This window comes from Cannabis sativa, chromosome 5 (genome assembly GCF_029168945.1).
Source record: "Cannabis sativa cultivar Pink pepper isolate KNU-18-1 chromosome 5, ASM2916894v1, whole genome shotgun sequence".
Classification (NCBI taxonomy): Eukaryota; Viridiplantae; Streptophyta; class Magnoliopsida; order Rosales; family Cannabaceae; genus Cannabis; species Cannabis sativa.
Window position 1 is genome coordinate 9277100 of NC_083605.1, and position 15680 is coordinate 9292779.

Genomic DNA, 15680 nt, shown 5'->3' on the forward strand with positions numbered 1-15680 from the left:
GTATTGCTGAAAAATATGAATCACTTGTCCAAGTTTATAACTTGCCCCGAAATTAGCTCGAAAGTCCTCAATAAATGAAGAACATTAGAAGCTTCTCTTTCATTAGTCCTGCAATACAAATAACTATTATATCCAAGGAGCATGCATTATAGCCATATTCTATTAAATTTCAAATTCAACCCATAACAATTTGGAGTGGTTGATTCTCTCTTCTATCTAATGTTATTTGAGGTTCTTCAAATAAAAACAAATGGAGCGGTGGATGGTCACGTGGTGGATGGTCACGTGGTTGATTGGAGCACCTATATAATATCAAACAAATGTCCAATAATAATAATAATAATAATAATTCCTTTGTGAACTCACGCAATTGCATTTTACTAAAACGTATATGAAATCGCAAACAAAATTAGTCAGAAAATGTATAAAATATGGTTATAGTGATCTATTTTTGGTTTTATTTTAGCCTATATTATTTGTTAGATATTTATTAAATTTTCAAATTCCATGCTAATTAACACCTAATTTGTTGGGTGGGTAGAGTAGACTCTCCATTAAATTAATTATATAAAAAATAATCAAAGGGCAGATTAATTCATAATAACCAGAAAGGAGAGAGGTCTCAGTTCTCTGTAGAGAGAGAGAGAGAGAGAGAGAGAGAGAGAGAGAGACTGGTAAGGGATCGAATGGCGGCGGAAGAGGCAGCGGCAGTGCCACTGCTGACGGAGAACACCGGCCCGGAGGAGGAGGATAAGGACTACGAGGCAGTGGTGAGTGTGAGGGACGTGCGTAATGTGTTCTGGAAAGAGTCCGTCAAGCTATGGACGATTGCGGGTCCAATCATTTGCACCATTGTCTGTAACTATGGCATCAATTCCCTCACCAACATTTTCGTCGGCCATATCGGTGAGCTTCAGCTCTCTGCCGTTACCATTTCTCTCAGTGTTATCGGTACCTTTTCCTTTGGTTTCATGGTCAGTTCTTCTTCTTATTCTCTCTCTCTGTTTTATTATGTTTGCTTAGTTTTCCCTTTAATAGATTTTAATGCCTTAGAAATCCCTTAAATCCAAATTTGGAAACTGGGTAATCATTAATATTTTTAGTATAATATTGAATGCACGATGCATGCTTATAGATATATTATATTATAAACAATCTCATGTTTTGTTTTTTTGTAAGAATAAACAATCTTCTGTTGATTATTTATATATTTGAGTTATAGATTCGATGTAATAAATTTTATTGTTGAGTTTAACTAAACACTCAATCTTGGTTTCAATATTCCTTTTAATATGTTACTATAGTGAGTAGGGAATAAACAATAATGTTTCACTCATTAATATTTCTAAAACTGAAAAATCAACTTTTGCAGCTTGGAATGGGAAGTGCGTTGGAGACGCTATGTGGTCAAGCTTTTGGAGCTGGACAAGTCCACATGCTTGGGATTTACATGCAGCGTTCATGGCTGATATTACTAGTCAGCTGTTTTTTCCTCTTGCCCTTTTATATTTTTGCTGCACCAATTTTGAAGATTCTTGGCCAAGCAGATGATGTTGCTGATCTTGCAGGAAAGTTCACCATTTTAGTTATTCCTCAGTTATTCTCACTTGCTGTCAATTTCCCAACTCAGAAATTCCTTCAAGCACAGAGCAAAGTCAATGCTCTAGCATGGATTGGCTTTGTGGCTATGGTTCTTCATGTTGGACTGCTCTGGCTCTTCATTTACTTTTTCAATTGGGGTTTGACTGGTGCAGCTGTGGCCTTTGATCTCACCAGTTGGCTCATTGTCATAGCTCAAGTTGTGTATGTGATATGTTGGTGTAATGAAGGTTGGAGTGGTTTTTCAATGCTGGCATTTAAGGAGTTATGGGCATTTGTCAGGCTCTCTCTTGCTTCAGCTGTCATGCTTTGTCTTGAGATTTGGTACTTGATGAGTGTGATTGTTCTCACTGGTCACCTTAAAAATGCAGTGATTGCTGTTGATTCCCTTTCTGTGTGGTAAGTTCATAAACCTTACAGTAAAAGTTTTCCTTCATTTGTAACATTTGCTCAAGTCTATACTATTGATAGTGCAATGTTTTGAATTGTGATTGAATTGAATCAAAAACTCTTAATTAACAGTCCTTTTGTTTTATTTATATGTTTATAGCATGAATCTCAACGGATGGGAAGCCATGTTGTTTATTGGAATCAATGCAGCCATCAGGTATAAATACATTAGTCACAAAAGTTTCCAAACATACAAAAACTAGTTCGATGGCCCATAATGGTACATACTGCATAGCTAACAAAGTCGATTCTCTCTCGAATTTCAGTGTCCGAGTTTCGAATGAGCTAGGAATGGGGCGTCCATTGGGAGCCAAATACTCTGTATATGTGACAGTATTTCAGTCTCTCCTAATTGGTATATTCTTTGCAGTAGTAATTTTGTTAACCAAAGATGACTTTTCAGTCATCTTCACCAACAGCAAGGAAGTGCAAGAAGCTGTGTCTCGCCTCGCATATCTTCTCGGTATCACCATGCTTCTCAACAGTGTCCAACCAGTCATTTCAGGTACCAATCTCTTTGTTAAAAAGGTCATAAATTAATAGTCAATTAAGTACATTTTGACCATGATATTTTTTGTTCTTTTTTTACTTAAAGGTGTTGCTATTGGAGGTGGTTGGCAAGCATTGGTGGCTTACATCAACTTAGGATGTTATTACATTTTCGGGCTTCCATTGGGAGTTCTTCTTGGATATACAGCAGGCCTTGGAGTCATTGTAATCGTTTCATTCTCCCTTGAATTTTTGTCTTTCTTCTCATTTCCTCAACATGGTATATTTTTTTTAAAAAAAACCCCAATTATGTTAATGTTATTTATTTATATATTGAAGGGACTATGGGGAGGCATGATATGTGGAACTGCTCTACAAACCTTGTTGCTCTTGATTGTACTATATAAAACCAACTGGAACAAAGAGGTAAGTCTTCTTATCACTAGTAAATACATGATGATTAATTAATACCCTCAAAATGGTCATCAATAAGATATTTGGGAATTTAAATAGATGTATCTTGAGTTCATGATCTTATTAATGTGTTACAAGAAAAACTCAGTTATGAAAACTTAATTTTGGCAGGTGGAACAAACGACGGAACGCATGAGGCTGTGGGCTGGTCAAGACGTTATTGAGAAGCCAGCTGATCAACATATATGATCTCATTTTCATTTTCTTTTTTCTTTTATATATAAGAAATTAGTGAAGGATTTTCCATTGTTATGGTTCAAAACAGTAGTAGATTTTTGGGTGACACTAACCAGCAATGCTTCTCATTTTACTCATGTTAAGCGGATCTGTTTTGTAGTTCTCTTTCAATCTCTAAATATATATAAGAAAGTGCTACTGTTAATTTTTTATAACAATCTCTTAGTTAACTTTTGTGTCCAAGAACATACGCTGAAATATTTGTTTTTTTATTTTTTTATGACAGTGTTTGTTATATTTATAAAATAAAATGAATCTGAATTTTTTTTTTGAATGATGAAACTTTTTTTTTTAAATATGCTGAAATATTAATAATGTAAATTATTTAAAATTTTTAAAAAATTTACAAGAATGATAATGTAAATAAAAAAAATAACGATATAGAAAGAGTTTGAAAAAAAATATTCAAACATGTGATTTGAATGTAAAAATTGATTGAAAGATTATAATAAGATCTTGTAATTAAAAAAATACAATCAAGTAAACTATTACAGTAAAATGTATTTAATGTAACAATAAGAAACAAATATTGATAAACCCCTCTTCTATAGTCAATGTAATTAAATATTCCTACTAAAACTAATTTTGTAACGAAAGAATTTAAAATTAAAATTAAATTAAGGGTAAATTTTTGGATTTTTTTTTAAAAATTATTAATTGAACCTTCTGTTTTGTTAAATAACAATGAACCCTGTATTTTCAAAAATAGTATAAATAGGACCATGAACTGATTTTTTGTCAAAATAAAATTTAATAATAATCCGATCTAAATGTGTTATGACAAAACTATTTATATTTTCTGTATCTGTTCGTGTTAAGAATTGTCTTCAAGTTGGTTATATTAAAAAAAAAAGTTGTCGAAAATTAAGCTCAGAGTCCTATTTTTATCATTTTGGAAAATACATGGTCTATTTTGTTATTTAACAAAACAGAGGATCCAATCTATAACTTTTGCAAAACACAGGATTCAAAATAGTATTTACTTATAAATTAAATATATGTATAATGAAAACTAAGTGTAGGTGACGTTGATTAAGTAATGAGTTTTTATATTAAAAAAATTGTGCCATAAATACTTAAATTGTTGAGTTTTTTACAAATAAATACCCAAATTATAGAAATATGGGCTATATTTTTTTTAATAAATCATGCTATTTTATTAATAGTAATCTGTTATCATAAATTTTGTCCACCTGACGTGGCTCCTCCACATGGCAAAAAGCAGAAAACACGTTGAGAACAGGTCAGCACTAACCTGCTAGGATTAGTCACAAGCAGCCTCTCAACCTTTGAGATTCTATGTTGCATGGTACACACAAGCCAAATGAGATCTATGAACCTGCTAGTAAGGTCCTGGTCGGACCTATAGTTGGTCGGCCAAGAGTGTCAGCTTTCAAGCACCGGGTAGCCTTCAACAAGGTTGGCTGGCCAAAGGTGCAAGCACACACCAATACTTGTGTTCTTCTCACAAGCCTTCCAACTCGCCTTCAGCATTCCGACAATTGCGGATCAATTCGAACTGCCCACAAAGATAGGACTCTCCATCAACAAATAACAAACCTATTCTTTGGGGATCATTATTTATTTGCTTTCTATTTTAAATATGTGTTGTAACTTTTCTATTTTCCAAGAACATCTCTATGTGCAGCATGTAAGCCCTACTACTATATAAAGGCAAGATACACATGCTCAGACTCACATTCTAAGTCTCACTCACGCTCATAAGCACTATAGGAATAAGTCATCTCTCTTTTCCCATACTTCTCACCTACAAAACACATTGTAATACTGAAGAGAGCCTATCTAGAAATTACAAGGTCTTAGCTTGTAATTTGCTTGGTATTATCTTAAGAGTGAATACAACTCAAAGGAGCAGGTCATTACCTAAACAAAAGGGGTCGAACCTCTATAACTCTGTGTGTCTCTTTACATTTATTATTGTTCCACATATGGTAGTTATAAGCCATGATCCTAGTCAGACTTCATGTCGGTTGGCTAAATTCACAGTCAATATTTTGGTGCTTTCATTGAGAGCCCATAATTCTCATTCAAGAAGCTCTCATCTTCAGCATGGCTGTCACAAGATGTGAAAATTTGACTGAATCACGAGACCCTATGGCCGCAAACCCTAATGTCTAAGTGCCACCTGTCGAGACTAATCTAGCCCTGGCTGGCCGGCCACCACGTTCCGGCCAGCTGCCCAGAGCTTCCACAACAGTCCGCCCAGGAGAGCAAGTCTCTACTGGACCCACAGTCTAGCCCACAACTGAAATTCTTGGCAAAGGGATGGGACCTTGTGTCTATGCTGGTGAGACTACGCCTGGGGTTGGCGACCCTAGCATTGACGAACAAGAAACATGCATTTAGAGAGGCCATAGGACAAGCTTAGGGTCATACTAACCTCCTGCACCATGACCAACAAGAAACACGCGCTTCTATGGGCGATACTTTTGACCAACAGAGACGCAAATTACAGGAGTGGATGGATCAACAAGCTGCGATCTTCCAAGCCCAACAGGCAGAGCTGAACTTCCAGAATAGGGAAGCTTAGGACCTGATCAGGTCGTTCAACAAGAGAGTTGGATCTCAAGTTGAGGAGCCTGCCTTTAACCATTCAATTAGTGATCGTTTCCGCCAGTAAAGTTTCTCTTTTGCTAAGAGATCATCAGGAATAGACTTCGATGTTTGAACTATGTTTGAATGGTCGTGAGTAATAGCAATAGAGGAATGAAGTAAATTAACATTTTGCTGTGCCTGAGAGATATCAAATTTAAGCTTCCCAAATTTATCCACATGGCAAGATTGCAACTAAGTTGCACAATTCTGCAAGTTGGACAAAAAATCTAAAATAATATCCCCTAAAGAACCTTGCAACTAGCAGTGAGAAATGATATTAGCACTACAAGAGTCATTGAGCCACATCTTTTCAAATCGAAAACGAAACCTGCGTCTAACAATAGGATCGAGTTGCAATGTAAAGTAGACATTGATTAAGAGGGCACAGTAGTCTGAACCATAATAGTCAAGGTGAGTGAGCGATGGGAGTAAGAGACTATCAGACCAAACTTGATTAGTGAAGCACTAGTCTAGTCTTTTTTCAAAGCATTAGCATTATTTTTATTTTTAGCCCAAGTAAAATCATCTCCAGTATAGGGGACTCAGATAATAAACATTTATCAAGAGTGGAGCAAAAAGCATCCATATGATTATCTTGTCTAAGAGGTCCACCATTCTTATGAGTGTGAGAAAAATTTCATTCAAGTCACCAACGAACATCCAAGGGTCCAACGGAGAAACATCAGCAAGGCTATTAATCAAGGCCCAAGTAAGTTTCTTATTAACCATCTCAGGAAAACCACAGACAACCAAGAAATGCCACCGAGGGCCATTATTTAAAGACACATACAATCAAAATAATTTGTATTCATAGAAAGCAAAGATACATCAATATTGTCTTGCCATAACAACATAATTCCACCTTTTAAACCCATAACAAGAACCTCTAAGCTATTACTAAAATGTAAAGAATGTTTGAATCTAGTGAGAGAACCAGTAGCAACTTTAGTTTCCATAAGAAATAACAAATGGGGAGTTTGCTCACGAACAAGCAAACGCAAGCAGCGAAATACCCTCGGGTTATCCAAACCCCGAGCATTCTAACTTATGATATTCATGGTTGTGAGCGGAGTTGCAAATCAGCAACACCCGCTGTAGAAGATGGCAACAACTCAGTAGACTCCATAGCTAAAGTAGAAACACTGAGAAACAGTACCATCAATAATTGAACGACTGGGAATATTACTTCTGCATCTTTTCAACAATTTCTAAAAGTTATATGGGTCAACTTGCCTTTTGAAAGTCTTATTATTTGTCCCAAAATGTAGATAAGAATCAACATCTTAAATAGCTTCGCCTTTGGCTATTGTTGAAGTAATGACTGCCTCAAAACTAGTAGCAAAAGAGGTTGAAATATTAATATCAATAGATTTACCCTTGTGTATAAGAGTTGTGTGAACAACAGAGGGAATGGCAGCAGTGGAAACCAGTCAAGGAGAAATGGAGATGCCAATAGGACGGTCAGTTGGTGGATAAGTAGCAATAAAGTTTGTCGTGACAGTGGTGGGAGCAGCATGAGTGGATCAGTCTGGTGTAGAAGAGGTGTTTATAGTTGTAAATGGAAGAAGATTAGCAACACATGAAGGTATATTTGATTGGTAATATGAGGGAAAGGGTGAAGGAAATTCACGGATTTGTTCTTTAAGTGGTGTCTCAAGAGTTTGAGGTAGGTTATCTTCGTGACTAGTAAGGAGTGAGGTGTGTATGGGACATGGAAGGAGGAAAGGTAGAGCATATAGATTTCCCAGCTAGACGGGTTAAGAAAGGGTAGGCATTGACTTTGGAAAAATCATGTCTATATCGATTATACCCTATTTTTGGTAATTTGTCCCCAATCATTTCGGGTCCATAAGGAAGGTCAAGGTCGATGCTATCATCAACCAATTCAAGGACAGAGGCACAACGTTCAAAAGGGTGCCCCAATAATCCACACCTGAAGCAAAATATGGGCAATATTTCATACTGAAACTCTAGCCAATGTTCATCCCGAATTTGTGGAAGGTTAACCAATTTGCCTCTCATAAGAGATTGATGAATCTCAGTCCAAACTTTAGTTCGGATAAAAGGTCCCCATCCCTCATGAAGAGAGTCCTCATGAACATCAATATAATCACCAACCCATTCTCCAACCTTTTTAGCAGGAACACGAGATTTGTTGAGGAAGGGTAGTTTATGAGTTTGCACCCAGAATTGGACTTTATGCGGGTCTTCCTTAGAGACATTGTGCAGAGCAGATGGTGAGTGTAAAATAATCAAGTTGTTGTTGAAGTTCCATGGTTCACCTTCAAGAATCTGATGCTTATCACTTGCACAACCAAGAGTTAACAAGAACATTTCAGAGTGAAATTCAGAATAAGAACATTAAATTGGTATTTGTTAGTCCTGAATTCTTCCATTTTCTTAATAAAGGTTTTAAGATTAATAGCATTTGAGATACAACGGGCAACAATAAAAAATTTTGTGGGGTGATGCGAATCACTAAGATCAGCCTAAGTGAGGGTGTGAACCACTCTCTCCTTCTCATATAAGGGTAAATGTGAGTGCATATCCTTGATGATTGAATCCATGGAAAACAAAGAATCGAAGAAAGAAAATAAGAAATGGAGGAATAAAGCAAAGATGCTTTGGTTCTGGATATAAATAGGCACAATGTTGATAGGAGAAGACAAGAAAAAAAGGAGATCATGGAGAGAAAGAATTGGAGGTAGGCAGTTAAAAGAGATCATGGGAAGAGCATAGTAGTTAGATAAGCAAAAAACAAAGGGACGAGGAAGAAGACTGAGAGAAACTGGACAATAACCGCAACAGAGCATAACCGCACTTGGGCACTTTCTACATCGAAACTGATAGTTAAGACATCACAATAAAATAAATTTATCTTTTTACACTAAATATTTAAGTCAAACTCAATTTTTTCTTCTTATTATTATTTTGTTGAAAAACTTTTTTTTAGCCAATGGAACAAACTCATAATATATGATGTAAAAAAAAAAATTGAGTTATTTGCGGCGTAAATATCTAAGTTTAACTTCCAGTCGCAAATAAATACTTAAATTTAATTTTTTGCGGTAATAATACCTAAGTTATAATTTTGAAACTTCTGTAGGTACCTGGTTAAATAAATTGCTACGTGACAATACCTGATTGGTCAAAGTTATTAAATTTTTATTATTTAAAAAAAATAGTTCAAATATACTAATAAGAAAATGACACGTGGATATAATAAGTTAACATTTAACTGTTAGGTATATACAGAGTTCCTAAAATATAACTTAAGTATTATTACTGCAAAAAATTAAACTTAAGTATTTATTTATAACTGATAGTTAAACTTTAGTATTTATGCCACTAATTACTCAATTTTTTTAATTAGCTTAAAAAATTAAGCATAAAAACTCAAATTTTTTAATTTTACCCTTTAAAAATGAACACATATAATAGTTATATATGCATAATAATATAATATAGCAATTTATTTTTCTAAAAAGCCTAAATTACTAAATCCCAAAACCAATTTCCATAGACAACTCTCTACAGCCACTAATGTTTCGCAAATAACTTGCCTTTTGAAAGTCTTATTATTTGTCCGAGAATGCAAATAAGAATCAACATCTTAAATAACTTTGCCTTTGGCTATTGTTGAAGTAATGACTGCCTCAAAACTAGTAGCAAAAGAGGTTGAAATATTAATATCAATAAATTTACCCTACTGTATAAGAGTTGTGTGAACAGTAGAGGGAATGGCAGCAATGGAAACCAGTCAACGAGAAATGGAGATGCCAATAGGACGGTCAGTTGGTGGATAAGTAGCAATAAAGTTTGTCGTGACAGTGGTGGGAGCAGCATGAGTGGATCAGTCTGGTGTAGAAGAGGTGTTTATAGTTGTAAAGGGAAGAAAATTAGCAACACATGAAGGTATATTTGATTGGTAATATAAGGGAAAGGGTGAAGGAAATTCACGGATTTGTTCTTTAAGTGGTGTCTCAAGAGTTTGAGGTAGGTTATATTCGTGACTAGTAAGGAGTGAGGTGTGTATGGGACATGGAAGGAGGAAAGGTAGAGCATATGGATTTCCAAGCTAGACGGGTTAAGAAAGGGTAGGCATTGACTTTGGAAAAATCATGTCTATATCGATCATACCCTATTTTTGGTAATTTGTCCCCAATCATTTCGGGTCCATAAGGAAGGTCAAGGTCAATGCCATCATCAACCAATTCAAGGACAGAGGCACAACGTTCAAAAGGGTGCCCCAATAATCCACACCTGAAGCAAAATATGGGCAATATTTCATACTGAAACTCTAGCCAATGTTCATCCCGAATTTGTGGAAGGTTAACCAATTTGCCTCTCATAAGAGATTGATGAATCTCAGTCCAAACTTTAGTTCGGATAAAAGGTCCCCATCCCTCATGAAGAGAGTCCTCATGAACATCAATATAATCACCAACCCATTCTCCAACCTTTTTAGCAGGAACACGAGATTTGTTGAGGAAGGGTAGTTTATGAGTTTGCACCCAGAATTGGACTTTATGCGGGTCTTCCTTAGAGACATTGTGCAGAGCAGATGGTGAGTGTAAAATAATCAAGTTGTTGTTGAAGTTCCATGGTTCACCTTCAAGAATCTGATGCTTATCACTTGCACAACCAAGAGTTAACAAGAACATTTCAGAGTGAAATTCAGAATAAGAACATTAAATTGGTATTTGTTAGTCCTGAATTCTTCCATTTTCTTAATAAAGGTTTTAAGATTAATAGCATTTGAGATACAACGGGCAACAATAAAAAATTTTGTGGGGTGATGCGAATCACTAAGATCAGCCTAAGTGAGGGTGTGAACCACTCTCTCCTTCTCATATAAGGGTAAATGTGAGTGCATATCCTTGATGATTGAATCCATGGAAAACAAAGAATCGAAGAAAGAAAATAAGAAATGGAGGAATAAAGCAAAGATGCTTTGGTTCTGGATATAAATAGGCACAATGTTGATAGGAGAAGACAAGAAAAAAAGGAGATCATGGAGAGAAAGAATTGGAGGTAGGCAGTTAAAAGAGATCATGGGAAGAGCATAGTAGTTAGATAAGCAAAAAACAAAGGGACGAGGAAGAAGACTGAGAGAAACTGGACAATAACCGCAACAGAGCATAACCGCACTTGGGCACTTTCTACATCGAAACTGATAGTTAAGACATCACAATAAAATAAATTTATCTTTTTACACTAAATATTTAAGTCAAACTCAATTTTTTCTTCTTATTATTATTATTTTGTTGAAAAACTTTTTTTTAGCCAATGGAACAAACTCATAATATATGATGTAAAAAAATTTTGAGTTATTTGCGGCATAAATACCTAAGTTTAACTTCCAGTTGCAAATAAATACTTAAATTTAATTTTTTGCGGTAATAATACCTAAGTTATAATTTTGAAACTTCTGTAGGTACCTGGTTAAATAAATTGCTACGTGACAATACCTGATTGGTCAAAGTCATTAAATTTTTATTATTTTTTTAAAAAAAATAGTTCAAATATACTAATAAGAAAATGACACGTGGATATAATAGCTTAACATTTAACTGTTAGGTATATACAGAGTTCCTAAAATATAACTTAAGTATTATTACTGTAAAAAATTAAACTTAAGTATTTATTTATAACTGATAATTAAACTTTAGTATTTATGCCACAAATTACTCAATTTTTTTAATTAGCTTAAAAAATTAAGCATAAAAACTCAAATTTTTTAATTTTACCCTTTAAAAATGAACACATATCTATTCTATATAAAGTGTGCCTATATAACTGAAATTCTTGGTTTATGAGAAATTCATGGGTCACTTTTAATTTTTATTTAATAAAATAATAAAATATTATTTATACATAATAAAATAATAATAAAACAAATCCTATTAATATTTGAACTGATATTAAATATTCGAGAATCACAACCCATTTAAAAAGAAAACAACCGGGGATTAATCTCAAAAATAGCTCTTCTCCTTTTAATTCAAACCTCTTTCTTCTCTTCTTCGTCCATTATCGTTGTTGTTGTATAAGAAGGAACCCTGCAGGAAGCGTCTGGAATGTGATTGAATCAGTGAGAATCCATTGGACAATATACTTCACCAAGTAACTTGTAAGTATCATGGTGGTTCATATTTCTGATGAGACACTGACCTCAACCAGCTCTGTTGTAGCTTCAGGCACCACTGTTCTACTTTCGGCAGATCCTACACTCAAAAGTTTATGTAAGAAACTTCTTGTCATCAAAATAACTGTTTCCCGATAGGACTTTTCAAAACCTAAACTTGCCATGCGTGACACAGCATAAAGAAGCTGCAAAAAATTATTAAAACAGATTTTAGAAAGTGTCATCAAATTGAATGAAGCAATAAGCAATTTGATTACAATAAACATTAAATCACTGAGTTAAAAGAAATAACATAAAATACATGCTTTAAAGACTGAGGTTCCATACTCGGGGTCGCAATAAACTAGGAGCCGAATCATCACCCTCTTCCAGTCTATCAATAAAGGAAGGTAAAATCTTGCCCACTACTTCAGACTTGTTAATAGCAACACTTAAATCTGCTAGCAGAAGAATAACATTAAGCTGCACAATTGGTACTACTGGTTTGTTTCTCTCAACCTGAAATAAGAAACAACATAAAATGAAATCATCAATAAATATGAATTTACTCCTCTATATAATTCAATCACAAGTATTTGGTTACATAAGAAGTGCAAGTCGAAAAGCATATATGCTAAACAAAAGCATAAACCAACCTGTTCATCATTTCGTTCCCTAATACTTTTAACCAAACCAAAAATGAATGTATCGACAAAATGTGGCTCATTGCTCCTCCAGCAACAATGTGCAACTCGATGGGAAGTCAATGAAGATAGAGATTGTGGGAACTAACATAGCAACACCTGCTAGGCCACCTCCTCCTGCCACCAATGGCTGATTCGGAAATTCAAGGTTTCGAAAGGTCGATCATATAGCTATTGCTAGCTAATTTGTACACTCATCATCAATGCTCTTTGTTGTCGTACACAACTTTTCCTGTTTGTTTGTTTGCTAGCTAATGTAATCTCCCTCACTTTCCCATCGACACTACAAGGAATCATCCTCTGAAACATCGAAAGCCTCACCGGACTACTACTGCTCTCCGAAGACGACAACAAAAATTTCCTCATCCCCTGTTTCGAAACGCACCGTTTTGATGATTTCTTCCTCTTCTATTTTTTTTCTTATTATTATTATTACTATAATTGGTGTGATCCATAGATCAATTCTTATTTAGCTTTTGTTTTATTTTTTATCTTTTTATTATTATTTTTTTTTTTGTTATTTAGCTTTTGTTTTATTTTTTATTTATTTATTATTTAATTCGCCATGAAGAATTTAAAAATTAAATATCTATGTATTCCTTTTCCTATTATAATTTGGCAAAAATAATGTCTACAGTGCGTGTATTAATCCGACCTGTGACCACAGGCCAACACGATAAGAACTACACCAAAAACATAGTCTACACAGAGTTATTACACAGAGTTATTAGAATTATCAAGTTCAAACTAATTTGAAGCAATAACCCCATACTTTATGAGGTAATGTTTCTTTAAGTATTGGAACATCAATTTTTAGTTTATTTTTGGATTAACTTAAGAACATATTTAAATCATTAAGCTTTCTTAAACACTAATATATTGCATTCAGTATTCAATAATAATCTCACTTTCAAATAACATAAAAAAAACCTAGCATAAAATTTAATATACGTGTCTCGCACATAGTTTTTTTTGCTAGTAATAGTTATATATGCATAATAATATAATATAGCAATTTATTTTTCTAAAAAGCCTAAATTACTAAATCCCAAAACCAATTTCCATAGACAACTCTCTACAGCCATTAATGTTTGTAATGTTGGTAGTTAGAAACTAATATGGGCTACCACTTAGTAGAAATTACATCCAAGGAATCTCTAGTATATTCTAAACATGATTGGAATCAATTAATCAAAGTTGATCTACGGCCGTGCTAGTGAAAAACTGTTCGTGAAATTGACTGTATATATATACTAAATAATTACGCATATGACAAGAAAAAGTCAGGATGGCCGAGTGGTCTAAGGCGCCAGACTCAAGTTCTGGTCTTCGAAAGAGGGCGTGGGTTCAAATCCCACTTCTGACACTTTTTTCTTCATATTTCATTATTATCATGTAAAAATTCTGTTTCACGACAAATGTACTTGTTCTTAATTGTACAACGTTTGTTCAAGAAGTCAGGATGGCCGAGTGGTCTAAGGCGCCAGACTCAAGTTCTGGTCTTCGAGAGAGGGCGTGGGTTCAAATCCCACTTCTGACATTTTATAGAGCATTTTTTGTTTTTTTTTAAACAACTAGAGCATATCATATTATGTACTAGAATAACAGAGTATCTCTCATCAATAAATTACTTACAAACTCCATTTATGTATCCTATATATGTATTGAGTGTAAAAGCTCTTGAAAATAGACACGTGTGTGTTAGCTGCATTTGACACACTAACCCCAGAATTAGTTAGCTACTGAAACAGAAACTAATAGAACTAACCACTTACATGGGTCCCCAGGAAAGAAAAAACTTAGGTGGCGTTTGGTTGGAGGTAATGAAATGGAATGGAATGGAAAGGAAACAATTTTTATTCCATTCCTTTGTTTGGTTGCATTTTAAAGTATTGGAATGACATTCCAATGGAATGCTCTTTCCACCATTTTGGTGGAATGACTATTCCATTTTAAAAAGGAATGAATGACCATTCCAATGTAACAAGAAAAAAAAAATAATTATTTTTTTATCAATTTTTTTTATGCATTTTAAATTTTATTCCATTCCATTCCTATTCCTATTCCCATTCCCATTCCTATTCCTATATTTTCATTCCTCCCAACCAAACGCCTATAGATTAACATCTCACCTCAAATTTGATAAGTATGTAGACCAATTAATAGATTCTAGGGACAAGAAAATGTGTTTTTGAGTAAGCCTGCCACTTTGACCTCTGATGGAATTAATTGAAAATAATGTCCTTGCACATGACCAATTAGTGAAAATAAATTATTTTCATGCAATTAATTCAATATATTTTGAATATGAAGACTTTTATTAATGTAATTTATTTTATTTTGTTGTGAGTAAATTGCAAAAGAAATGAAACAAAGAGGTAAAATAAGAGAAGTCTAAATCTGTAGCAAGACCCGATTCACTTTAAAGCTTCAAATTATCCATGCGTGGAAGTAGAGATTTTTCTGCTACATGTTTCTCATCTCACCTTATAATTTTGAGATGTAGTGATCCATTAGATTTCTCGTCTGATACAACAACATTTATCTTCATTTATTGGTGATTGATAAGTATTTTTGGAATAGTTTTTCTATTGTTTCCTGATGGATTGAGAATAAATTTGTATTAGTTTATATTTAAATAGGTGTATATCAGGAATAAGTGTTTAATAATTGTTATGGTAATTGAAGTAGTGATATTGATGAGTAGTTGTTGATTTAGTATATGAGAACAGTTTTGGCTTAGAAGAGAGGGTTGTATGAGAAGGTAGTAAGCTTTATTGATAGTTTGGATGTTGGTTATTTGGTGTTGGTTACCATTGGAAAAGCTTAATGGGTATTTATAGTTGCTAGCCTTCAAACATTTGAAGCTAAAATTGTTTTCTCTAGATCTTTCTAGTTCATGAATTTATCCATATATTTCTACATATTTATTAAACATGCATAACTAGAAATCTCTAGACCAAAATTTTCTAAAAATGTCTATG

The 15680-nt window shown here is 34.1% G+C and overlaps 1 protein-coding gene and 2 non-coding genes across 3 annotated transcripts; all 3 read left to right on the forward strand.

Annotated features, from left to right (window-relative positions):
• The first annotated feature begins 331 nt into the window (after positions 1-331).
• On the forward strand, positions 332-3407 carry LOC115715639 (protein DETOXIFICATION 35). Its single transcript, XM_030644298.2, has 7 exons — positions 332-974; positions 1373-1998; positions 2150-2206; positions 2316-2554; positions 2645-2763; positions 2878-2964; positions 3124-3407. Exons 1-7 carry the CDS (start codon positions 687-689, stop codon positions 3199-3201), a joined length of 1494 nt encoding a protein of 497 aa, XP_030500158.1. The 5' UTR covers positions 332-686; the 3' UTR covers positions 3202-3407.
• Positions 3408-13978: 10571 nt separating this feature from the next.
• Positions 13979-14062, forward strand: TRNAL-CAA (transfer RNA leucine (anticodon CAA)). Its single transcript has one exon. It is a non-coding gene; the product is annotated as a tRNA-Leu (tRNA).
• A 90-nt stretch (positions 14063-14152) lies between these two features.
• TRNAL-CAA (transfer RNA leucine (anticodon CAA)) lies at positions 14153-14236 on the forward strand. The gene has a single exon. It is a non-coding gene; the product is annotated as a tRNA-Leu (tRNA).
• Positions 14237-15680: the final 1444 nt, after the last annotated feature.